Genomic DNA, 27,762 nt, shown 5'->3' with positions numbered 1-27,762 from the left:
GGAGAGGAGATCAGAAGAGGAGTGAGTGAGGCGGTCGGAGGAGTGCGCGAGGAGGTGAGGCACTGTAAGGAGCACATGGAGAAGGAGGTGAGAAAGGGGACTGTAAAGTTACAAGGGGGCATAGAGGACCTGACGCAGGAGGTGGAGCAGCTAACAGAGGGACAAAAAGAACTAACGGACCAGGTAAAGAAGAACACAGCGGTAATAGGAGGGTTAAAAGCGACACAAAATGACCTAAAAAATGACTTGGTAGCGACGAAGAGGGAATGTCAGATGGTACGTGAGGGACTGACAACGAGGTTGGACGAGGTGATAGAGGTAATGGAGACGAAGGACCGGCAGGTGAGGACGCACATGGAAACGGTCAAGGTAGCCTTGGAGGACGAGCTGGCGGAGACGTACCGGGGAATAAAAGAGGTGAAGCAGAAACTAGAAGAAGTGGAAGAAGGGATGAGCGAAATTAAGAAGCGACGGAGAGGGGATAAGAAAGAGATAAAAGAGGAGATAAAAGAATTGGTCCAAAGTCTGTGTTCGGATCGTGATGATGTGCCCATTAACCGGATGAGGGATTCGCAGGTGATGGAGGAGAAGCGAAGAGGAAGAGGACCCGGTGAAAGTGGTGACCAATATGGTCGTGCGTATGATGCGCCAGGGGATTTAAGAAGCTTGGGGGTCGAGATGGACCCGGGTGTTCGTGAGAGGCCGTTGGTGAAGTGTGCGACAGGTCTGGTGTGCGAAAGAGGAGGTGTGCGAGAAAGTCCGACTCTGAGGTGTGTGAGGAAAAAGTGCGTGCCAAGGAGTGAGGGTGCTGGCGAGAGTGAGTCGGTCGTAGCGCGTGTGCGAGGGAGCACATGGAAGCGTGGTGTGGTGAGTGTTACAGAGGGTGTGACGGGAGAGTGTGCGCGAGAAAGGTGTGTGACGGACAGGTGCATGAGGAAAGAGTGCGCTGTCAGAAGTAAGGAAGAGTGTCCACCTGTGGTGAGTGTTACAGAGGGTGTAACGGGAGAGTGTGCGCGAGAAAGGTGTGTGACGGACAGGTGCATGAGGAAAGAGTGCGCTGTCAGAAGTAAGGAAGAGTGTCCACCTGTGGTGAGTGTTACAGAGGGTGTAACGGGAGAGTGTGCGCGAGAAAGGTGTGTGACGGACAGGTGCACGAGGAAAGAGTGCGCTGTCAAGAGTAAGGGTGAGTGCGCTGTCAAGAATGGAGGTGAGAGTATTGAGAGTGACAAGGAGAGTGAGTTGGTTGTGACAGGTGAGCGAGGATGTACACCTGGGATGGAAGGATGCACACCTGGAATGGTAGAGCGTGAGTGGGAATGCACGCTGGAGTTGGTGGTGAGGCACGTGGTTGGGTGTGCGAATGAGGGCACACCTGTGATTGTCACAGAGGAGGTGACCGAGGAGGGGGCGCGAAGAGGTGTGTTGGTGAGGTGTGCTACCAACGAATGTGTGCCAAAGTGTTCGGTGGTCAGGTGTGTGACCAAGGCTGTGAGTGGAATGGGTGTACCTGGGTGTGTAAGGAAAGGTACGAGGAGCATGGAAACGGCTGGATGTGTGAGCAAGGAACGGGCTGCGGGGTGTAAGCGTCCAGGTGAAGCATCGACGTTAGACGGGGTAGAGTTTAGAACGACTTATAGCCGAATCGGGCCCTCGGTGCGTGCTGGGCCTCGCTTTGAACGGCCGCGTCCGTGCTCCACTAGGCGGAGCGGGCGGCCCGATAGAAAGAGTCGTCATGGCGACCACTTTTTGTTGAGGCATTCCGGCAGGTCGAGATCGGGACATTGGATGGCTCCGTGCCGAGATGGTGCGTGGGATCTCGGCCCGGGTAAGCCCCCGTCCCTGCACCGAGTGCCGGACGCATCCAGCCGCTGGCACAGAACAACCCGCATTCATGGCTTGGCTTTACGAAGCCTGGCTTTGGACAGGAGTTGGCGCACCGAGAGGCATTAGTGAGTAGACTGGGTGATGAGGTTAGTGTTTTGGACCCAAAATTAGAGAAAAACAAAATTTGATGATTGGCAAAGGATTGGCAGTAGTGATTGGCAGATGATGAGTAGGATTGGCAAATTTTTGATTTGTTGAAATTTGATGTGCAAAATTGGTAGTGAGCGATGGGCCCGGTGGGTAAGGGTGGCATCCCTGCCACCCTTCCCATAGTGGGGCAAATGCGCAATAGATTATGGGGTGTATGGCAGTGAAAACTAGCCCGGGTGGGTTAGGTTATATTGATAGGGATCTAGCGAAGATGACATTAGGTGACGATAAGGTTAGGTAGTGACTGATACCTGTAGTGGGGACGCAGGTAGTTTAGTGTGGTTGATAATGACGAGGGAGCGCAATAGTTTAAAGGGACGACTGGGAAGCGCAAGTTTCAGAAGGGAGTAGTTAGCTGAGATGATGCCGTGTGTGTGAGAATTGAACAGGTGTGATTGCACAGGTGTGCAACTGGACAGGTGTGTGGAGCAGTGTATGAGTAGTGAGTGTGTGGATCAGCGCGAATGCGCTTGGGGAGAGAAGGGTGCAGGTGGCACCAGGTGTGAGAGCACAGGTGTGCCAGTACAGGTGTGTGGAGAGAGTTGGAGTAAGTGGTACGGAGTGGTGTGCATGGTGCGAAGGTGTGGATGGGGGAAGAGTGGACCCCTATCACGGATACCCGGGGCGGGTAGTGTAAGTGTTAGGTAGAGGGTACAGGTAAATTGTGGTTGGATATTGGCATTTGTGGTGCGGTTGCAGAATGGTGTTGTGGATGGGTGCATTAGTGTCGTGGAAATGGCTGGGCGTGTAGCCTGTTAGTGTGTGTAGTTGGTTGGGCACTCCACCACTGTGAGGATGTCGGCCAGGTGAGGCCGCAGGTGGGCTCTGGGAGCCGGTAGTTGTGAGTGGGTGCCTGAGGATCCCGGGTGTGGATCGGGCAGCCCAGTGCCAGAGAGGGCACCGAGTGGGGAGAGCGCCAGAGGGCCTTCCCCAGGTAGTTAGGTTAGGGTAAGGAGCAGGTAAGCTCGGAGGCAACTGCAGTGGTGGAGGTGTGCAGGTGGGTAGACCCACTGGGAGAGGTACACGCCACAGCCCAGAAATTGTGCGAGGGCACCGGGAGATGAATCGGGGGAGTGAGACCCCAAATTGAAGAGCACCACAGTTTGGCCAATGGGAATTGGTTTTTAGAACCCATAGTGTAAGAGGGCCAATGGTTTGGCTGGAGAAAGACCCCGGGTAGTGTAAAGTTGTTAAAGTCATTTAGGAAATAGTTAGGATTGATGAACCTGTCGCACCATACGCAGCCACTTACCTGTGGTGATGATGATGACTCCACACCTGTGTTTTCTTTGTTTTGTTGCAGGAAATGAAATTGCTGTGTGGATTGTGAGACGCATCACGACGTGGATGAGACATTGGGGTGATTCCATCTCTCCCTCCTTAGGAGGGACTGATGATGAATTGGTGATGGCAAATTATGATGTTGAGTTGGAGATGGCAAATTTTGATGAAAGTTGAAAATGGCAAATTTGATTGGTTAGGAGGGAGAGAAGACGAATTTGGTTTATGGGAGGAACGGGGAAGACAGTAGGGATGTTTGTTGATTTGTAAAGTAGATGTTTATGGGTAGTGTTGTGTTGTGTGGATACAGTAAGGGGTAAGGGAGGGGCCATGTAGGTTACCTGGTGGGGGGGGGGGGGGGGCGTACGATAGAAACGTACCTGTCTCACCTGGTTCCCATGTGCCCCCAGTGTGCATCATCTTACATTGCATGCACTTTTGCGCCCTTACCACCTTACTCACTTGTGTGCTTCTTTTGTCTCCCACCTCCGAGGATCTGGCTTTGGGGTAGAGAGAGAGGAGAGAGAGGTGCTGGCTACGCAGTTGTGGGCCTGCACTTTCGCTGTTTGCTGCTTGGATCGATACACCATATGGACCGCAATGTTTGTGGCCACCCACAATGGACCGCAGCTCTTTTGCGGCCAAGCACCACCCGTGGAAGGACCTATGGGTCAACGTGGCACCTATGCCAAACAGGTGAACCACTAACAGTTGGCCCCCTGACGGCCACAATAAAGAAATGGACGCGGTTGGCGCCTTTCTTTATCTATCTATAATTCCAGTAATCTCTGTGTGTTTGTTTGTTTGTACGTTTGTACGTTTGTTTGTTTGTCTGTGACCGCTGTTTCTCGACAACCACGGGTCCGATATACTTGAAACTTGCCAGGTATATTGCTGGGGACCCGAGGATGTGCCTTTTCAAGGTTTCATATTAATCGGACAAGTACTTACCGAGCTATGGCGATTTAGCCGTTCGCCGTTCGCTTTGGCGTTGCGAATGGACCAAACCATTGCATGTAAATAGAGGGGGGGGGGGGTTCTGTGGTCGTTGCGAATGGACCAAACCATTCATGTAAATAGAGGGGGGGGGGGGGTTCTGTGGTCGTTACTGCCACGTGGTTTCAAAGTTTTTTTTTGTTGTTGTTGTTTGCACGCATGTTTTTTTGCACCCACGTACGGGCACGCCCTAGGATGTTTACACACACACACCCCTACACAAATTTTTTTTTTTTTTTTTTTTGGCAAGGAACGGGCACCCACGTACGGGCACGTCCTAGCTTATATATAGTACGGGCATGCCCTAGTTTTGTTTAAAAGAAGTAAGAAGGCCAAGTGCACCACATGAAGGCAAGACCAGCGGCAGAACATCGGCCGGCTGCGACACCACCGGTGATTTATAGACACTTTATTGGTGCACCGGATGGTGCTCACTGTGTGATGGGGTGGTGCTTGATGCTTGGAAGGGGTGCTCTGCACATTATTAAAGGCCGTAGGCCACAGAGCACTCGTGGGTTGGTGTATCGATGCTAGCATGCGTGCTCTCTCTATGCATAACATCTGCATGTGTTCCTCCAAAAACAGGTCCTGGATCGTAGTGTAAATATCAGCGTAGTCTTGTGTAAATAATGCTCCCTACCGGCTGTATGTTTAGTTTGAGGATTCTTTCCGGATTCGGTTATCCTGTGGGTGTGTTTCTGTGAGGAGAAGGGTGCAACGTCGCAGGGGGACATACTTACTCATTTGTGAATATCTGTAAAACTGTCGCACTCAGGGTAGAGTTAATAGTAGAGGGAACTACATTGCGTGCCACACTAAAGTAGGTAAAAATTTATCGGGTCGGGACGCCCCGAGGGTAGAGAAGGGTGCAATGTTGCGAATATGGAATTTGGCCTCCATATCCGCTTGTAAATATTCCCCTATTTCCCCAATACTCCCCAACTATCCCCAATCCCCCATTCCCTAGTCCCATTGTCTGTAAACAACAATCAGTAGAGCCGACCTTCCCCTTTTTCCCCCATTAGATGTCGTGCCCAGGTCCACCGCATCTCACGTAGACAACTTTCGGACATCTTGCTAGTTATTCTTAGTCTATGTCAGTTAAGGACTCTTTTCCATTAATTCTGACTCTTCGTTGCACCAGAATGTGATTATATGGCACCAGTAGTGAGTTTAGGACCTTTCCCATACCTCCTTCCATCTTCTTCCCCAAACAACAACTACAACTACAACTACAACAACAATTACAACAACAACGACGCTGCGCGGGGGAGTGTGCGTCATCACACCGGCTCGGTTAGCCGCCATTGACAATGCGCGCCGGACCATGCGCTCCACGGGGTTACCACGAAGGGGCTCCTTGTCAGTCCCCCGTCAAGGGCGGAGCCGGTAACCCCCCCCGCACGCACCCAATGAGAGGCGACGTGCCGATTCCATCTGGGGCGGAGCTAACGAGCCGAGGGCGTGTCACTCCCCGCCGGAGATACGAAGCGACTCACCGGATGTGAGGCCAGATGCGCCCCCAGCCTGGAGAGAGAAGTTGCCACGTACGAGCGCTGAATACCTCCCCGCATCTCTGGACCGGACCGAGTCGATTCTGACCTTTGAGCCCAGGTGCACCTGGAGCCATCGATCCTGCCTTTCCTAGCCATCAAACCCCGTGTGAGTCAGCCTTTTGTCCCGTTTATCTGTCGTCTGTTGGGAATAATATAAGAGTGTGTCTAAGTGCTTATCTTACTATGCTGTCCCTCTTGTAGTGTAATCTGACCTTCCGTAACAATATAACCTCCTCCGGAGGTCTTGAGAACTGAACCCTGGTGTCGTGTCATTTGAATCCCAGCTGTGTGTCTTTTCCTTCATTGACCTAGCGTAGCGCGATTAGTCAACGTTCGGGTATAATCGGGTAACTTGTGCAGACGTGGTCATACCAAACCGCTCGGTAAATAACATCTAAGCCACGTCTGTAACAGTATTTATCTGTTATGAGACTAGTTAGCTACACAATACTGAAAATTTGGTTCGATTCCATCAACTTTGAAAATTTGACCTTGTGACCTTGGAATGTCAAAACGAAGGTTACTGACCTTGAAATGAGATAGAAAATAATGTATAATCAGTTATGAGGTTAGTTAGCTACACAATACCGAAAATTCGGTTTGATTCCGACAACTTTGAAAATTTGACCTTTGTGACCTTCAAAGGTCAAAGTAGAAGGTCAAAGTAAAGGTCTAAGATTCTGAAATTTGTTGGAAAACTTGTATTTCATGATGTATGTGATAATATAAGATCATGTACGACATTTCACCCTATCAGGAAGCGAACAATGTAATGAAACCATCAGAAATCGACTTTTCTAAATTTCGTGACCTTGTGACCTTGACCTTGGGGCGAAAATGAAAAATCGAGCTCCGTGGGGCTAGACACATGACATTGGCCTAACCAAATACCGAAACCCGTCAGATTCCACCAAACCCCTCGGAGAAGATGTAGCTTGAACTCGATTACCCCCTAAAAAGACATCTTTTTCGGGCGTGGCTCCGCCCACAATGGGCGCAATACGCCCACTCGAGGCAGGACACAACTAGATCATGATATCAACCTCCCACCCAAGTTTCATCAAGATCGGATGATATCATCGGGTAGTTATGCTGCGGACAGACAGACACACACACACACACAGACACACACACGGACAGACGCACACACATGACGAATATAGTGGTCACTTGATAACTCGTGAACCAATAAAGCATGTTTGATGCCTGTTTTTCTTCAGTTCTGGTTCCGCTGCAAGTCATTTTGTCCCTATGCAAACCTTTGCTAAGGTTCCACATAGTTCACATCGTTGATTGTCAAAAGTCTTGCACCCGCTTCACAAAATTCAAAATGCGTGGACAGGTCTTCATATCCCTCAAGCACAAACATTTAATCATGCGAAAATTTTCACTTCTACAGTATTCCCCTTCCATCTTTTCCCCCCTCCCCTATCTCAATACTATAACATTCCCTTATTAATGCAAAGCTGAAAGCATCTTCGGTTTCCAGATGGAAAATTTTATGAACAAATTAATGCAGTCAAATGAGTGAACAGGGAAGTGTCTTTTTGCCTCCCAAAGACCAACACACTTCCTTCGTGGACCCACCTTTTTAACAAATTCTTGTCTCGCACTTTGCGTGCTGTTGGAGGTTGATCTTGACCGTTGGTTATCGACATCACGATTGTCTCCTCCATCACGCCCACTGTCATCAAACTCCACGCACCAGTCAGGCAAAGGTGGAGGATCTGGTGTGTCCTCAGCCTCTCCATAGCGGGTAAAGAGCTCCTGCAGGTAGTCACCTTTGTAGATTCCCGGTGGTCTCGCTTTTGCAAATTCCTGTACCGCAGCCTCCACACTGCAATGTATGTGACAGCTCGACCTTACACGAACAGCCTGAGTGTGCTCCATGCACCAAACATTCCGAGCAAACTGCAATAGTATCGCCACAGCGTGGTTGTCTAACATCCAGGATGTTAGCCAGAAACTGAATCATGGTCGTTTAACTTGTTCTGCAGCTCGGCCTCACATCCGCCAACTCACTCCCCTCCCCTCCCCTCCCCTCCCCCATCCCCCCCGTCGCCCCTTCCCCCTCCTCCCCCTTTCCCCTCCCTCCCCCCCTTCCCCCTTCCCCACACACGTATCATTTAAGAATCCTCACGAACAGTACAAAATCTACACATAAAAGCATATCGGTGAATTGTTCATTATATGACAGGTTGATGTAGGAAGCAAAGTTGATGGAAGTTGTTAAGTTCCCTGATGAAAATGGCAGGAATATGGTTGCGCTGCTCTGCACAGGAAATACGGTGCCAGCAAGAAATGCTTTCAGGACTGGCAAAATGCAATGTGCTAGGAGCCAGTGCTGATAAATGATTCTGCAGCTTGTTTTAAATACTATCCCTCTATATGGAACCTGGTGTTGGCTTAGCGGTTAGGGTGCCGGCTTGGGATCCTAGGATCCTGGGTTCGAATCCCGGTCGATCGCTGAATTAACGCCAGAGGGGTTGACTCAGCCTGTCATCCTTCTGAGGTTGGCAAATTGAGTACCAGTTCACTGGTAATTCCCTGTGTGTCGTAAGAGGCGACCAACAGGATTGGAGGCAGGAAGAGCATCCGGCTGTAAAACATTGCTTCAAAAAGGGGACCACGGTGCCCGAAAAAGGCCAACCCCTGCTCTGCGGGGAAAAATGGCCTAAAAGGTGGTTCTTCTTATTCCTCCTCTATATGATAAACGTTAAAAAACTGTTTACATTCCTAATTTATTTGAAAAATCGTCCCACAAAGTAGTTCAAATAATATGCACAAAACAGCTCAGTAATAAGCATGACCCTGGAAGTACCTAGGCAGCGACGTATAGGCAGCGATGAGGTTTTGAGTGTTAGGGAGGAATTAACACCTTTATTGTTCTGACTAATAGTTTTGCTGACTACCGTACATAGTTGATCCAGCTTAGTCTTTTCCTTGAAATCGACTTATTTAGGAATGAAGGAAATACAGATGGGTACTTATCGACTTATTTATGAAATATGGTACTTCTCACTGTCTTCCCCTGGGGAGGAAGGAGGGTAAAGTTTAAGTTCAGCAATAATTTCAGGCTGCCGAAAAGCAGAATTGCCCGTCGAAAAGATGTGATGAAGGGCCTCTGGCTAACAGTATACTAGCATCGTAAAAAGAACACAGACTATGACAATAGCACAATCTATATCTCCCTCTCAAGTTGTTTCCTTTGATCCCAAAGCTTAATTCAAATTTACTGACGACTCACCTCCAGTCTTCCTCAAGTACCAGGTAGGCACTTATGAGAAAGCCTGTGCGGTTGAATCCGTGAGTGCAGTGCACGCCTAACGAAGAAAAGAAAAAAAAGTGATACAGGATACACAGAAATTCCAATAAATAGCGGCAAATCAATCGTGCATACCTACACTGCCTTAAACATTGTAACCATCATCCTTGCTAATGAATGTAAAGTGTGGCAAACCATCATCCATTACAAACAACAACAAAAAAAATGACAAGAGATGATGTTCAAAATGCACAACATGCAGGTGTAGTGGTAAACACCATAATAAAGTGTTGTTCCTAACCTGCTGATAACAGACCCTCATTTTCCCATCATTCTTACCAATGATCTTCAGGGGATTCTTCTTGATGTAGTTTGAGCAAAAGCGAATGAAAGCCTCGGTTTGCTCTGTCGACGGGCATTCTCCATGCCTGCAGAGGGCAAGCCAAACAGATGAGCAATGCCACTCATGCAAGAACGTCGAAGTAACTTGCAAAGGTCAAACACCACTTTGAAAGGTTGCTGCTTGCAATGCCCATGTTGGTAACAGAGTATGCACTTCCTTGAGACCATATCAAAGAAACATCAAAAGTATCAAAGAAAGGTTTACACAAGAAAACCCATTGGCTCAACATACATATTGTATCCGATTCCCATTATCAACATAATCACCAATAAGGCTGTTACAAGGCTGACATCGTATTATAATAGAGCAAACGTATGTGGTTATGTTTGTTTGTGTGAATATTTGTGACCAAACCGTATTCTTCTTCTTCAATTTCTTTTACAATTCCATTATGTTGTTTATATATCTAAAACTAAGCTAAGAAACACATTTGTGACTTATCCGTATTCATCAGCGCTACTTTTTTTGTTACTTTGACTTAATTAATCGAGATCATCATATGGGCAAAAGAAAATATATGACGTAAAAACTCGGCCGGAAATCTAAGGGAGGTGGTGTATTGGGGGCACATCTGCTCTGTGAGGCTGGTAGTTCAACTTTCTCATCCAGTTTTTTTAATAAATTTGGATTGACCTTCCCTTCTAGCTCCAAATGATAATTTTAAATAAATATAAATTTGTGCTCAGTCCCTTTTTATTTATAAGTGTTGGGTTCCGATTTCTGATTTACAGTATATATTCAATCAGAGCACAAAATATATTTAGCTGACCTCCCCCACCATCCACTCCATCCCCCCTCCACCATCCCCTCCCCCAACCTCCAATACACCATCACCACCACTAACCCCCACCACTCCCACCATCCCTCACTCCCTGAGAAAGCAGGCATGGTCAAAGATGCCTATCCCTCTGAAGCGACGTGTGGTGAGGCGCATGGAGCATTGTAAAACTTTTTGTTATTTCTGCATTAATTTTCCACAAGGTAATGTTGTGTTGCACAAATAATCCTCAAGGGCTTACAAATCAAATTACAGTGCGTGTTGTCTCAAATCTTGTAACAGCTAAGTTTCGGTATTGAAGAGAATGTCTGCCAGAAGCAATGCAGGAACAGAAAATATTTTTAATAAAAATATTGATGGCCATTATTCTCATTGCTTGGGAATATACTGGCTACTTCTACACGAACATTATCCTGAGTTCCTGTAATGTGTGAGGCCTGCTTTGGTATACAGGCAACCCCCGCTTAACGTCGTACCGCATTACGTCGTTTCGTTATTAAGTTATATTAATTAGCGCATGTTTTCGTTTAACATCGTGCATAACACCCCCCCCCCCCCTTCACATGCCTCCCCCCCAAAGCCCTCTCCCTCCCACAGATCTCTCGATGTCTCCATGTCTCTCGGTCCCTGCTCTCAAATGTTGTGTTTGTGTCCTTCCCCCTCTCTCCCCATCTTGTCTACCGCTCCCGATGTTATTTGTTTTATGTGTCTGTTTGTCTTTCTGTGTGATTAATGTTCGCTCTTTCACGAGCCTCGATCTTGTATACAAAAAAAAAAAAAAAAAAAAAAAAAAAATTATTCGTCATAACGGCGTCTACCCATACATATTACAGTACTTCATCATAAAGTGTCGGAAACTTACTTTGCCAAGCAACGTAAAGTGTCGGGAAAACTACTTTGCCACGCATCGTAAAGTGTCAGGAACATTAGCTACTGTACTTTGCTGCACGGCATTCTTACGTTGTGAATTTGGCATCTAAAAACTTTGTTGTTACACTAAATAACTAGTGTGATGGGTCCAAAGCATGCAGCAAGTGAGTGTAGTGCTAAGAAAAGCAGAAAAAGCATTAGCTTAAATACAAAACTCGATGTATTAAGGTGGTTTGATGGAGGAGACCGCGCCATGGACATTGGCCTGACACTTAGGCTTCTGCCGACTACAGTCCGTACAATTTGCAAGAATGCAGATAAGATTCATGCGAGTGATCAAGCTGTGACACCCATTAGTGCGACGAAGATTAGTAGGAGCAGAAGTAGTTTGATGGAGAACATGGAGCGGCTCCTCTCGGTTTGGATTGTTGACCAGAATCAGATAAATATTCCCACAAGTTTCCTTGTGATTCAAGTGAAAGCAAAGAGCTTGATGATTTGAAGAGTGAAGGTGGTGAAATTTCTCAAAACTAAATTTCATTGCAAGCCGAGGCTGGTTCGAACATTACAAGAGACGTGCTAATTGGCATAATATTAAAATGTCCGGTGAAGCGGCCAGTGCGGATACTATTGCAGCTGGAAAATTCCCCAGAGTATTTTAAGCGAATAGTTGAGGAAGGTGGTTATTCACCGAAGCATGTGTTTAACGTTGACTAAACCGGCCTGTGTTGGAAGAGGATACCTGAACGCACATATATTTCACGGGAAGAAAAGACTGCGCCTGGTTTTAAGGTGGCAAAGACCGGTTGACATTACTACTTGGTGGTAATACGAATGGCAGTATGAAAATGAAGCCATTGTCTGTCTATCATTCCAAAAATTCAAGAGCATTCAAGGGCATTTCAAGGAATCATTTGCCCATTCTTTGGAAATCCAATAAGAAGGCATGGATTACGGGAGCATTGTTTACTGAAAGGCTAAATGTCCATGCAGTCCCTGAATGGAAGGATTATTGCGCAAAGGAAAACATTGCTTTCAAGATTTTGTTAGTGATCGCCAATGCACCTGCCCATTCAATATCCAATCAACCTTGATGATATGTGAGATAATGTCAAAGTTGTCTTCCTTCCTCTGAACACAACGGGACTTTTGCAACCGATGGATCAAGGTGCGATTGCATCTTTTAAAGCTTATTACCTACACCGTACATTTAACCAACTGATCAGGGAAACTGATGAAGAGGAGAAGCCGAGCATTCGTGAATATTGGTGCGGCTACAACATCCTGAAGTGCATTGATAACATCGGCGAGTCCTGGGCTGAAGTTACCGAGTCTTGTATGAATGGCGTATGGTCGAAGTGGTGGCCTGAATGTGTGAATAACTTTGAAGGATTTGATGCTGTCCCTACAGTGAAGAAGGATATCCTAAGCCTAGCCAAGAAAGCAGGATTTGAAGAAGTTGAAGAAGATGGCATCACACAAGTTCTCCAATCACACGGCGAAGAACTTACTAATGATGAACTGATTCAGCTTGAAATGAAGAGAGCAGAAGAGGAGAAGGATTTATCATAAGAAGATGAACCTCCTCACCAATTAACGACGAAGCGGATGTCGGAAGCCTTCAAACTTATTGAAAGTGCCATTGAAATCTTCAGCGATGACGGTCCTCAAAAGGAGCGTGTCTCAAAAGTGGCTAGAGCAATTACTGGTGATGCAATTATTAAGTGCTATAAAGAGATGTATCAAGAAAAAAAGAGAAAATCAGTGCAACAGAGACTGGATGTATTTTTTCGAAGACAGGCTCCCCAATAAAAAATATCTGAAGGAATCATCCAAGGGAGAGGTGGACGATTCTGCCTCTTCATCATCTCAGTGATTCCACCTCCTCAAACAAGTTTCATTATCATCATCGGTGAGTACAGTACATAGTTAACTTATTGTAGTAAACTTATTAAAACTTCAAATGCCTTGTGTCTGGTGAAAAAAACAAAAAGTAACGGAAATAAGTTGGGCTGTTAAAGATGCTAGTAGTAGGCCTATAGCTGGTTAAGATAATAGAAGCAAGATAGTTGTGAAAAGCAAATTCCTTCCCCATAGTATGGAAATAATGACTATTTCAAATTGATGCAATTGTCCAAATTCATCATACTCATCAGGTGCGATCTCAAAGAGGAACGTGCCCCAGATAAAGATCCAATAATCAAACTATTCTGCAAATAGGAGTCAAGGCAGGAAAGAAATCAGCTGGAACAAGAATGCACTCGAGGGAGGTGCTGACTTGCGCTGTTATGTTTCTCTGCAAAGAAGTCAAGGTTGTTTTGTGCTTTGATATACTCAACGATGAGGAGACGACACCAAAATTAAGGTGTATATTAATATCTGTGAAGCTTTGCTGGAATCGTTTCCTGATATCGTTTCGTTGCTGGTATCGTTTCGTTTTTTAAAACTATCACTTCCATTTTTTTAAAAACAAGTTCTACATCCTGCATTAATGCTAATTATTGCCAGAGAAAAATAATCATAACAAAACTAGAACAACACTCTTCAGCATCATGACATCGACCGATATGCCTCCGCCCACATCATTACATCATTATAATACTTGTACCAAGTTTGATATACTGTAAATCCATTCAGCCGTTCTCAAGTTATAGACCTATTACAGACTTTGACCTTTGACCTCAAAATCTAACCACTTAATCTTTACATCATTATACATAAGTGTACCAAATTTTGTCAGAATCCCATCACTGTTTCACAAGTTAGTGGAAACAGGATTTTTACCTAACATGACCTCTGACCTTTGGCCCTTGACCTTGGGACCCTAAAATCGAATCAGTTCATCTTTACCTCATGATACATCCATGCACCAAGTTTGACTAAGATCCCTCCAGCCGTTTTCAAGTTATCGCGGTAACAAAAACCTATCACGGATGGACAACCTGAAAGCATAATGCCTCCCGGCGACTTCATCGGGGGAGGCATAATGAACTAGAATGGTAAACAGTGCATATCTCCACCAGGCTGAACAGTTTACGTTTTGTATCCCACTGATCGACCGGATCTGGATCCAGACCTCCAAAATAGAATTCGCTTGTTCTTGTCACCTAGCCAACTCATCCACCTAGTTTCGTCTGAATCAGTCCATAACCTTTAGAGATATCGTGCTGTATATCATGTTTAGCCCTCAATGGTGAAAAATCACTTGAAAAAATTATCAGATCTGGATCTTTACCAAAATCAAATAGTTTTGTCCTTGTCACACACCCAACCTATCCACCAAATTTTGTCCGAATCGGTCCACAACTTTGAGATATCCTGTTCGCAGACAAACAGACAGACAAGACAGACAAGGGTGAAAAGATAACCTCTGTCAACCTTAGTAAAAGCTAGGGAGTTCATAGGACGCCTTACACCCCACCCCGTCTTGAGAGAGAAAAGGACATGGGCGTGGATAAAATGTGGATAAAAACAACTTCAGCTTCACCTATGGTCACGACAGGAGTAAACATAGTCCTGTACAAATATTCAATTTATATTTTTCCTTGTGAGCTCAAAGTTGAACTTCTCAGAGACATTCACAATATGAAGTTCTCTTGCAAATTCGGTATTTTAGCTGTCCTCATCATCCAGTTATTCTGCTGACAAAGATAAAATAAACAGAAAAACAAACAGGATCATCGCAATACTAAATTGCTCAACCTACGGCTGTGGTATAAGCAACATGGAATACTTTACTTACTTTCACAGCAGAAAAGAAACCAAAATTGATTATTGAGATTATCAAGGTTTAACAATCCTATTGAAGAAGTAGTGTCTCAAACTCGTGGGTCGCACTATCAGCCATGATCTTTCTTGGGCAAACCGCATTACTAAGTTGGCCTCCAAAGCCCGTCGCCGAATGGTCATCCTCTGTCTTGCAAAGTCGTTCCTTTGCACACCTGAACTACAAGGCCTTCAATGCCTGTATCCACCTACAAGGCCTTCAATGCAGCTATGTGGAGTACCTCTCTCCACTTTGGGCTGGCACCCCTGCCTCACCTTGACGCCGTGGAAGCCAAAGCCTTCAAGATCATTGGAATCTCCGGGGATGAACCTGAGTCTACAGGCTTATCACTTTCACACTGGAGACAGGTCGGTGGCTTCCATCTTCCACCGCTTCCTTTCTAGTCTTACATGCTGTGCCCTTTCGGTGCTTTGTGCCCTCAAGTTCTCTACAGGACACACAGGTCTGCCACCAACACCCTTTGCATGAAACTCCAAAAATCCAGAATCACTGCTCATCTTCACTCAAGCGTTCCTCTTTTCTTCCACCTGCACCATCAACTTCCACATCCTCTTCAATCCCATTCTTCCCTCCAGGTTTTAAAGGCAGCTGTTCACTACCATCTTAGATCATCCTCCATCCAAAATAATGATCATTTCTACCCCCCAAGCCCACCTCTTTCCAACTTTCCTTCCTCAGAGTTTGCTTCTGCATCCATATTTTCCACCCCTGTGCCCTCCCCTTGTCCTCATTCTTCCTCACATCCCATATCTTGGAAATCTCCCTCTATTTTGTCCCTCAACCCTGCTGTTGTGTTTCCCACCTCTCCTCCTGCTGTTTGTTTTGTTCTGTTTCATCCTGATCCATTATATGTTCTAGCTCCTCCACAAACGTCGGCTCTGTATGAAAAAAATTGGAGAAAAAAAAAAGATGATTTTATCGAGAAGATAGAAATTTTCAGTCACTTAGGTTCACTTATTGCAACATTACAGCCAAAACCTGTGGACATGAACATGGAACTTTGAAATGTAATGATGGCAATCAAGTAGCCTGATTGCACAACTTATTAGATCGATTCATTCTGAATGAAATTTTTTGAAAGACTTCTTAGAATGAGCCATTCTGCAGATCATACAGATTTGGGAACTTTCTTAATACCTGAAACACAGAACTTCCTTTGTATTTTCCAGGTTATCATGACGATTGTATTGTTCCAATACATGTATCATGGGGTTGAATAATCTCTGAAACCCAAGTAGTTGCAAAGATGCAGTATTGTAACTGAAGAAGATGAAACTTCGCTATGATAACATGTTGTAAATTATATTGATAATTCGGATTTTTTTTAAATTAACATCAATAAATGTCATTCAAGTCTCACACACATGAACAAGTAAGCACTCCTGGCCACATTGCAGCAAGGCCTAATAATCCTGCTTATATCTGAACAGCTGTTTTGCATTGAAGGCCCGCCTGCCCAAAAATCGCCGTGTGCTATTTCAACCTTACCCCCGTGGAACGTTCGAGTGGGGTGTCGGGGGGCTATAAAACCCGGCCTGGACTCCCCGCTCTCTCTCTCTCTCTGCCTCACGCTCTCTCTGACTCGCACCAGGCTCCTGCATATAGACTCTCTGGCAGGCTGACGTTCTCTTGCAGATGCTGGCTGACTCTCTCTCTGCCTCGCCCTCTCTGACTCGCGACAGGCTCCTGCATATAGACTCTCTCTGGCAGGCTGACGCTCACTTGCAGATGCTGGCTGACACTCTCTTGCTGGGCTCCTGAGATACGCTGTTCTTCTTGTCGGGTTCCTGCTACGTGCACGTCCTTGATCAACGCCCCTGCCGCGAACATCTCCGGCTGTGGTGTCCAGGGGTGGAGCGATCCTTGGGGGTTTCCGTCCAACGAGCCCGTCCAGGCAAGCTGGCACGAAGCGGCAGCGCTTTGTGCGCATTACCCTCTTCCTTCCCTTCCCTGAACAAATGAGGGCCCTTGTCTGGGAACCTAGGAAAGGCCGCTAAGATTCTCCGCTTTGTCCCTTTTCTGTGAATACTGTGCATTGTGAATAAATCCTGTGTTTGGTTTCCAACCTGGCCATCATCGTCCTTTCCACATTGACCTAGCATCGCCCCGAATTAAAACCGCTCGATCGGGTTCGATAGTGTTAATGGCACGAGTTACGCGACGCACAACCGCTCTGGCGTCCTGTATCAGCGTGACTCGTGCGGAGTTCAGTCCCCGTTCTCACAGCTGCGTGTATCGAAGGTACTCGGGTCGTGACCGTTAACACTTCCGCGCGTAGCTGCGGGCTCGGCGGATGGAATTGCTTATCAATCCGTCCACCACGAGTGTCGTGTGGTTGGCGGCCTCGTGGACTCGGAGTTTGAGGGGGAGCAGGGCTTAACCCCCCCTTAGTACGTCGACGAACGGAAACGAGGGAATAACTCCCGTGCGAACCACAGATATGATGGAAAATGCCAAGCGGATAGCAATCCGCGATCCGAGCTGTTAACAAATGACTAAACCCGATTATGGCGGTTCCAATCGTGCCACGTTTACCCAATCGAGAAAAGACGGATGTGATCGGATAAGACGAAACCCAGAAAATAGGAAGAACAAGATTGGTTTATTAATTATGTACAAAGAAAGAAAAGAGGAAACGAAAAGAATGTACAGGATAGGAAGAGGAAGAAGAAGTTACACAGGGCAGCCTTAGACAGTCTTATTCTTAATACCCAGGACAAACGTACACACTCACACAGGGATTGTAGATGGTTGAAGGTCACCAGCGAGTCCAGGCTCCAGCCCGGCTCCGGTCCAGGCAGGCAGCTCCGCGTGTAGTTGGAACGCGACCGGACAATTATATAGCGGGGGGAAGCTGGTGTCCTATGGCGTATGTAATAAATGCACACTCGTGCCAAATGCCCCCCTCTCTCCAAGGTCCTTTTGCGCAGCGCATTTCCAACCAGTCCTTTACAACGCCAATCGTACGACGACGCCTTGGACAGTTCTCTCATCAAGCGGGCCGTATATCTCTTCACAAAGGTGCGCTCTCCCGATAAGTCCTCCTTTAATAAGGTCCTCCTTTAATCAGCGCCACTGCATCAGTCCTCTGGTAAGTTCTCTCATCAAGCGCGCCGTATATCTCATCAGTCCTTTTGCAATGCGCGTTTCCCAGTAAATCTTGTGAAAGGGCTTTGCGTTCGCTTTTATAACTCCAGCGATCACTCCGCGAGCCCCAAAGCCACGCCTGTCGGCGATGTCATTTCAGCCTTGGTTGGCTGGTTATCGCTAACTGGCCATGCCCTGATGGTGGGTTGACGTGGCCACACCTTCTTCCTGGCGTTCCGCCCCCTTTCTCGGGCCTTGCCTCGTGGCTTATGGCGGCGTTGAGCGAGCACTAAGGGGCTGCTGCTGGCAGAGGCGCGTAACACTTGGGAGGGGCCATGAGGTACAGACTATAGGGGCGCGCTTAATGGCGTGGCTTGGAGAGGGAGGCTGTTACAATGGACGAAAGGGCCTACTCCTTATTTGATTCACACAACGCAGATTCAACTATTGGAAACATGGCCTCACCTATACACATACGAATGAAATAACTGAAGTCCTATGGTGACCTACATGTTGATTGTGGCCTAACTATGGGGTGCAACCTTTAACCCTTTAATGATGTCATATTTATTTACAAGAGTGTGCGTTCTCAAAACCACAATATATATATATATATATATATATACACACACACACATATATATATATATATATATATATATATATATATATATATATATATTTCTTTAAAACACAATTTTTCAGCAGCTCGTAATTTTGAGCGCGTTAAGCGCGCTTCGGGCCTCGTATCTCACTCCCTGACACCAATTGTTACGGACGCGGTTAAAGATGTTATATTTGCCGAGCGGAGGCTCCGCGACCGAACAGTTATTCCCCGACTCTAAAACCCGATTTACCCCAAACTTTGGCCGGATCGCGCCACCGCTATTCAATCGGGAAAACTCTAAAGCGACCGAATGCAAAGAGGAAAAGGAATAAGACGAGAAAAGGGTTGAAAATACTACTAAATTTATTTACTATTTACAGGCTCAAAATAACCAAGGAAGAAGGAAAGATAAGAAAATAATTTACAGAAGATATTAGAGACACAGTGCAACGCTAGCTTACCTACAGTCTTAATTAACCCAGGGACAGAACAAACAAGGACAGACTCACGCGGGGAATGATGATAGGACTGGCAGGAGGTGAATGGCTGGAGGGAGAGGAAGGTCCACGGGTACGGCAGCACGATCGGCTCGTTGGGCAGCCGCCGTTCCTTCGCGGCCCTGCTCCAAACTGCCGTCCAGGCCCACGCTGCTGTGGCTGCAGTTTCGGTGGCTCGAGTTGCAGTAAATGCAGTTTCGGTGGCTCGAGCTGCAGCTCAACTCTGGACTTCTCTCGGACTCAACTCAAAGCGCCTCTCTTGGACCCAACTCAAAGCGCATCTCTTGTCTCTCCCTCCTTGTCTCAACGGCTTGGACTCCCTCTCGTCTGCACTTGGGAACGCCCCGCCGGCGGGTTATATAGGCCCCGCCCCTCAACCTTTTCGAACCTCCCCCAAACGTTCTCTCTCCGCCCTCTCAAGCCAAACCCCTGGCTCATGGTTGGTCGAGTGGGGCTGGCTCACTCCTCCCCTCTATGACGAGGTGGAGACACGCCTTTCTTCTCCGACCCTGCCTCGTGGTCAATGGCGGCAATTGGAGGGGAGGTAATTGCCAATCGACGAAAGGGGGAATGGAGGTTTTGGGAATGGGAATGAAGGGAATCTATCTCTTTCACTTGGTGCAATGGAGTATTTAAGTTAATGGGAGACACAGCCTTACTCGAAGACACATAATAAGATATAAGCTCCTGAACAGGGGTATTCTATGATTGGCTGACGTGTATGCTTTTGGACTAATTATGGGACGCCCTTTTGACCTTTACACAACTCCGGAGGCAGGAGTCGCAGAATAAACAATAATAATAATACACACAATCAAAAAAATACAGTCCTCATATCCGCAACACTGCACCCTCCTCCTCTTAGGCACGTCCCGGGCCTACAACTTTTTATTTAGTGTGACACGTAGGTGTAGTTCCCTCTACTTTTAACCTGACCCTGAGTGCGACAGTTTTAAAACATAAATAAATGTTTCCCGCTGCTCCATTGCACCCTGCCTAACAGACTTACGCCCACAGTTAACCGAATTGCGGAATGGTCTTCAAACTACACACTGACGGTGGGGAGCATTATTTACAATGACTCTGCTTTTATTTACAAAACTAACCCAGGACCTGTAATTGTTCTTTCTGGGGGGGGGGAGACAGTCTGCTCTGCATCAATGCACCATGAAAGCACCCAAAACGCACCAACACACCCTCAAGCACCAATCGGTGCAGTCACCACAGTTCATCAGTGTTCAATGCATGAAAATAAACTCAACAACCCCTAACCCTGCAGGTGATCTCTTGCTCTTCGGCTCCCTCTGCTGGCTATTATTATTTGTTCTTCCAGATGTTGTCTTTTCCTTTGCTGGCGGCCTATTTGTATTAAAACTTGCACCCAACGTGTCCATTTTTATTTATTTATGGCCCACAGGGGCCGACTAGTGTGGTTCACCTGTGGGGCATCGGTGCCCTGTGATCAAGGTCCGCCAGCAAGATTTCGGGCCCTCATGGCCGGTTCCAGCAGAGGGGCCATGCCCCAACCCATGGGGTCCATAAGTGGTGCTCGGCCACAGACATGTGGTCCATCATGTGGTGCATCGATGCAGACAGCTGGTTCTGAGAGTTCCGGGCGCACAATGGCCGACTCACGCACGCTCCCCTCGGCGCCCAATGGCGCACAGGTCATGTGGGAGACAAAAGGGGGAAGACAAATGAGTGAGGGGTAAGGTCACAAGGGTACACATCAATAAGGCAATGCAAGGCGAAATGCGTACGGAGAGCGAAATGAGAAAGCTCGTCCCTACCGTACGTCACCCCCCCCTGTCACCTACACTACCCTTGTCCTTACCCCATATTTACAAAATCTACACATTTACAAATTCGTTACTACTGTCACGTCTTCCCCATATTTCCCTTACACCAAATTCGTCACCACAATCCCTCTAGCCAAAATTTGCCATCACCCAATTCATCATCAATCCTCATAAGGAGGAAGAGATGGAACACAAAGCACAATGTCACACCCACGTCATGATGCGTCTCACAATCCAAAACATTTGCATCAAAAAATAATTAAACAACCTGGCATGGTGTGGAGGTATGTCATCTCAGGTGAGTGGATGCAGATGGTGCGAGGAGATCCTTCATCCTATCTACCCTCTAAATGACTTTAACACTTTACACTACCCGGGGTCTCTCCCTGCCAATCCATTGGCCAACTTACACTATGGGTTCTAAAAACCAATTCCCATTGACCAAGCTGTGGTGCTTCTCAATTTGGGGTCTCACTCCCCCGATTCATATCCCGGTGCCCTTGCACAATTTCTGGGCTGTGACGTGTAGCTCTCCCAGCAGGTATACCCACCTGCACACCTCCACCACTGCAGTTGCCACCCGAGCTTACCTAGCTCCTCACCCTAACCTAACTAACTGGGGAAGGCCCCTCCTGGCTCTGTCACCCCTTGGTGCCCTCTGGCACTGGGCTACCCGGGTCCGTCCTCCGGATCCTCGGCTCCCATCCACAACTACCGGCTCCCAGAGCCCACCTGCGGCCTCACCTGGCCGACATCCTCACAGTGGTGGAGTGCCCAAACCAACTACACACACTAACAGGCTACACGCCCAGCCATTTCCACAACACTAATGCACCCATCCAAACATCATTCTTCCACCCGCACCACAGATGCCAATATCCAACCACAATTTACCTGTACCCTCTACCTAACACTTACACTACCCGCCCCGGGTATTCGTGATGGGGGTCTACTCTTCCCCCATTCACACCTTCGCACCATCCACTCCACTCCACAACTTCCACCATACTCACTCCACGACCATCCATTCCAATACCCCATATATTCCACACTCCATGTATTCCACACACCTGTTGGTGCACACCTGTGCACTCACACCTGGTGCCACCTGCACCCTCCTTCCTTCCTGGACCATTTGGTCAGCACAACACCCATCACCTTCACTCACTCATACACTGCTCCACACACCTGTTCAGTTGCACACCCGTGCAATCACACCTGTTCACCACACACTTTTCACAATACACTTCTATACACCTCCAACACTCACACGGCATCATCTGATCTACCTGTTACCCTGCTAACTTAGTGCTCCCCGTCTTCCCTTTAAACTAAGCACATACCACGTCATTATCATCCACACTAATCTACCTGCGTCCCCACTACAGGTATCCTTGTCACTAACTAATCTTAACGTTACCTAATGTCAATCTCTTCTAGATCCCTACACACAATATCCTAACCCACCCGGGCTAGTTTTCACTGCCACCAACCCCATAAGCTAGTGCTCCTTTGCCCCCCCCCACTGTGAGGGATGACAGAGTTGCCATCCCACCACATCGGGGAGGTCCCACTATCAATTTTGCTCGTCCAAATTCCAACCAATCAAAAATTCTCTATTTACTGCCAATTCTATTCCAATCATTAAATTTTGCCTTTTTCTAATTTTGGGTCCAAAACACTAACCTCATCACCCGTCTACTTATTAGATCCTCTCGGTGCGCCAATTCACGTCTACAGCCCGGCTTCGTAAAGCCGAGCAATGAATGCGGGTTGTTTGGTGCCGGCGGCTGGATGCGTCCGGCACTCGGTGCAGGGAAGGACGCTTACCCGGGCCGAGATCCCACGCACCACCTCGGCGTGGAGCCATCCAATTGCCCGATCTCGACCTGCCGGACCGCCTCAACAAAAAGGGGGCGCCATGACGACCCTTTCTATCGGTCTGCCCGTTCTGCCTAGCGGAGCACGGACGCGGCCGTTCCAAGCGCGGCCCAGCGTGGATCACGTACGGCGGTCCTTCCGAACCCGCCGTGGTTCGGATCCCCGCTGGTCCTCGCGGCACGCGAAGCCCGGCACGCACCTAGGGCCCGATTCGGCTATAAGTCGCTCTAACCGCTAACCCGGTTACCGTCGATGCCTCACCTGCATGCTTACACGCATACGCTACCCCTTTCTTGCTCATACATCCAGCTGTCTCCCTGCTCTTGGTCATTGCACCTTTTCTTACATACCCAGGTACACTCATTCCACTCACAGACTTGGTCACACACCTGACCACCGAACACCTTTGCACACACTCGTCGGTCGCACACCTCACCAACACACCTCTTCGCGCCCCCTTCTCGGTCACCTCCTCTGTGACAATCACAGGTGTGCTCTCACTCGCACACCCAACCACGTGCCTCACTACCAACTCAAGTGTGCATTCCCACACACGCTCTACCATTCCAGGTGTGCATCCTTCCATGCCAGGTGTACATCCTCGCTCACCTGTCACAACCAACTCACGTTCCGTGTCACTCTCACTACTTTCACCTCCACTCTTGACAGCGCACTCTTTCCTCATGCACCTGTCCGTTACACACCTTTCTCGCGCACACTCTTGTGCACACTCTCCCGTTACTTCCTCCGTAACTCTCACCACAGGCGTGCATTCTCCTTCACTCTTGACAGCGCACTCTTTCCCCATGCACCTGTCCGTTACACACCTTTCTCGCGCATCCTCTTGCGCACACTCTTTCGTTACTTCCTCCGTAACACTCACCACACCGCGCTTCCATGTGCTCCCTCGCACCCGCGCTACGACCGACTCACTCTCGACAGCACACTCACTGGTCGGCGCGCACTTTTTCCTCACACACCCCATGGTCGGACATTCTCGCACACCTCTTTTTTTGCACACCAGACCTGTCGCACACTTCACCAACGGCCTCTCACGAACACCCGGGTCTAAAGCAACCCCCAAGCCGACTGAAGCTCCCCTCACATCATATACATTTCCACGTATATCGCCACTCACCTTGGCACCTCGTCTCCGCACCTCCTTTGCCACCTGCAAACCCTTTATTTGGTTAGTGAGCAGCACATCATGAGTTGAGCACCGACCTTGTACATATTCCATCACCTCCTCCTGTATTTCTCTCTTAGTTTCTGTCCGTCTCTTCTTAATTTCACTCACCTCTTCTTCCACTTCCTCTAATTTTTGCTTCACCTCTTTTATTTCCCGGTGCGTCTCCTCAAGTTCGTCCTCTAAGGCTACCTTGACCGTCTCTATGTGCGCCCTCACCTCTCGGTCCTTCGTTTCCATTACGTCTGTCACCTCGTCCAACCTCATTGTCAGTCCCTCACGTACCATCTGACATTGCCTCTGTGTCGCTATCAAGTCATTTTTAATTTCTTTTTGTGTCGCCTTTAACCCTCCTAGTACCGCAGTGTTCCTTTGAACCTGCTCCACTAACTCCGTTTGTCCCTCTGTCAGCTGTTCCACCTCCTCTGTCAGATCTTCTATTCCCCCTTGTAACCTAGCCGTTCCATTCCTCACCTCTTTCTCTATACGCTTTTCGCCTCGCTTTACCTCCTCGCGTACCCCCGAGACCTCCTCACTCACACCTCGTCGTATCTCCTCTTTCATCTCCTCCATCTCTTTTGTAGATGCCACCCTCATCTGTCCCAATTCATCCCTCTGAGCATCCAGTTTGGTTTCTACCCTGATTCTCACCTCCTCTATCTGGTTCCCCATCTGTTCGATTTCCCGGGCGGATTGCTCCCCTATTTCCCGCAATTTGTCTTCCATCCTATTTTCTAACCCCATTAACCCATTTTTCACCCCCTCTAACTGATTCTCCTGGGCAGCCATTCTATTTTCCACCCCCGTTAACCCATTCTTTACCTCTTTTATCCCGTTGTCTAACCCCTCAAATTTAGCTTCTAGCCGTTCCCCCATTTCTCCCATTTTGCCCCCCATTTCGCCCATTTTGCCCCCCATTTCGCCCCCCATTACCCTCATTTGCTCACTCTGAGCATCCATCCGGTTCCCCATTTGTCCCATTCGCTCACCCTGAGCATCCATTTTTGCTTCTAGCCTGTCCATAAGGGCCCCCATTTGGAACATAAAAAGGTCCGAATTCCCCAGCGGCGCTGCTACGGTCATGGGCGCGGCTAGAATTGGTGCCGCTGTAACCGTGTGCGCAAAGGCGCCATTTTGCGCGCCTGATACCTCGTGCGCGAGAGCGCCATTTTGCGCGTCTGATACCCCCTCAACCACATCCTCCATATACATTTCCCCGAGGTCCTGGGTCGATTCCACCCCGTCTATCTCTAGCTCACCCACCGGCATCCGATCGCCTTGACCAGCCATGGCGCGATTTCAAAATTCGGGTTTTTCTTTATAACACAATTTTTCAGCAGCTCGTAATTTTGAGCGCGTTAAGCGCGCTTCGGGCCTCGTATCTCACTCCCTGACACCAATTGTTACGGACGCGGTTAAAGATGTTATATTTGCCGAGCGGAGGCTCCGCGACCGAACAGTTATTCCCCGACTCTAAAACCCGATTTACCCCAAACTTTGGCCGGATCGCGCCACCGCTATTCAATCGGGAAAACTCTAAAGCGACCGAATGCAAAGAGGAAAAGGAATAAGACGAGAAAAGGGTTGAAAATACTACTAAATTTATTTACTATTTACAGGCTCAAAATAACCAAGGAAGAAGGAAAGATAAGAAAATAATTTACAGAAGATATTAGAGACACAGTGCAACGCTAGCTTACCTACAGTCTTAATTAACCCAGGGACAGAACAAACAAGGACAGACTCACGCGGGGAATGATGATAGGACTGGCAGGAGGTGAATGGCTGGAGGGAGAGGAAGGTCCACGGGTACGGCAGCACGATCGGCTCGTTGGGCAGCCGCCGTTCCTTCGCGGCCCTGCTCCAAACTGCCGTCCAGGCCCACGCTGCTGTGGCTGCAGTTTCGGTGGCTCGAGTTGCAGTAAATGCAGTTTCGGTGGCTCGAGCTGCAGCTCAACTCTGGACTTCTCTCGGCCTCAACTCAAAGCGCCTCTCTTGGACCCAACTCAAAGCGCATCTCTTGTCTCTCCCTCCTGGTCTCAACGGCTTGGACTCCCTCTCGTCTCAACAGCTTGGACTCCCTCTCGTCTGCACTTGGGAACGCCCCGCCGGCGGGTTATATAGGCCCCGCCCCTCAACCTTTTCGAACCTCCCCCAAACGTTCTCTCTCCGCCCTCTCAAGCCAAACCCCTGGCTCATGGTTGGTCGAGTGGGGCTGGCTCACTCCTCCCCTCTATGACGAGGTGGAGACACGCCTTTCTTCTCCGACCCTGCCTCGTGGTCAATGGCGGCAATTGGAGGGGAGGTAATTGCCAATCGACGAAAGGGGGAATGGAGGTTTTGGGAATGGGAATGAAGGGAATCTATCTCTTTCACTTGGTGCAATGGAGTATTTAAGTTAATGGGAGACACAGCCTTACTCTAAGACACATAATAAGATATAAGCTACTGAACAGGGGTATTCTATGATTGGCTGACGTGTATGCTTTTGGACTAATTATGGGACGCCCTTTTGACCTTTACACAACTCCGGAGGCAGGAGGCGCAGAATAAACAATAATAATAATACACACAATCAAAAAAATACAGTCCTCATATCCGCAACAATATATATATATATATATATATATATATATATATATATATATATATATATATATATATATATATTAGGGTGGGCTTCAAAAAATCAAAATGCAGATTTTCTCCGGGACATGGTCTATTTTTGTTCCTTTTGGTGTCAAAGGCAACCACACCAAATTTGAATGGAATCCAATAATATTTAGGGGTGCCACATCAGTGATGAATTTTCCCCCATGCAAAAATAGGAATTCCCATTTTTTGGGCTGTATATACACAAAATAAATACATAATTATATATATACATTAAATATAATATTAAAAATAAATATATAGTAAATATACATTAAATAATAAATATACATAAATACACATTATACATTATATATATGCAATATATTATACATACAGTTTTGAGACTTCCTATGATCACTATCTGGGCAATTTTCATGCATGTTTTGTACAGGTTCCCGGGGTCAGGGGTACGCTTTTTTAGTGTGTAATATGTAGGCCTAACTTATTGACTGTGGCTCTTTTGTAGAGAGTGACCCTGTGGAGTAAGAATTAACAGGATTTTACCCACATTCTTGCTTATTTTGCAGTTATGGCATGTGCTAGTACCAGTGTTTCATTGAAAACTCGGGCTCAGGATAATGTGTATCTCATTGGGTCCACTTCTGGAGATGCCATCAAAGGTGCCAAGCTCCCGACTGTGCATCAATCTCTTGTCCTGTTTTTCCATCACCTGAAGAAGGAGAATCGCACTGCCCGGGAGAGTGCAACCCTCACCATTGAAGAGGTTGTGAAGTTCTGGGAAAAAGCTCACCTACCTACAACGACGAAGCAGCACTGCATCCATCGTTTGGAGAGGCTATATGAAGAATGGAGGAGCCTCCAAAAAGGTGCAAAGCGGGGTGGTGCGACCCAAGAGAAAAAGGAAGCATCCTTCAAGGCCTCCTTGGAGAAGACGTTTGATCTTAGGCATGCAGATTCGGAGGCCATAATCACCAACCCCGAGGACAGGAAGTTTCTTCACGATCAATTCTCAGAGAGGAAGGCTTCAATGGGATCTGTAGACACTGTGTTGGAAGCAAAAACGTTCTTGTGTGTTTGAAAGATCAGCAGCCACGAGATGATTATCGTGAACTCCTAGAA

At 47.6% G+C, this 27,762-nt stretch overlaps 1 protein-coding gene across 2 annotated transcripts in view; it reads right to left on the bottom strand.

Annotated features, from left to right (window-relative positions):
* RNGTT (RNA guanylyltransferase and 5'-phosphatase) overlaps nt 1-27,762 on the bottom strand; it is a 139,025-nt gene that overhangs the window by 53,495 nt on the left and 57,768 nt on the right. For both annotated transcript variants that reach the window (XM_068110882.2, XM_068110883.2), the window contains exons 4-6: nt 9,472-9,560; nt 9,115-9,190; nt 7,455-7,704 (exon numbers count right to left, since the gene is read on the bottom strand). In XM_068110882.2, coding sequence (XP_067966983.2) covers nt 7,455-7,704; nt 9,115-9,190; nt 9,472-9,560 — 415 coding nt within the window. The remainder of the gene's footprint in view (nt 1-7,454; nt 7,705-9,114; nt 9,191-9,471; nt 9,561-27,762) is intronic.

Source organism: Myxine glutinosa, chromosome 3 (genome assembly GCF_964187855.1).
Source record: "Myxine glutinosa chromosome 3, kmMyxGlut1.1, whole genome shotgun sequence".
In the NCBI taxonomy this organism is placed as follows: Eukaryota; Metazoa; Chordata; class Myxini; order Myxiniformes; family Myxinidae; genus Myxine; species Myxine glutinosa.
The sequence above is the reverse complement of the archived record's forward strand: the minus strand, read 5'-3'. Positions and strand labels throughout refer to the sequence as shown.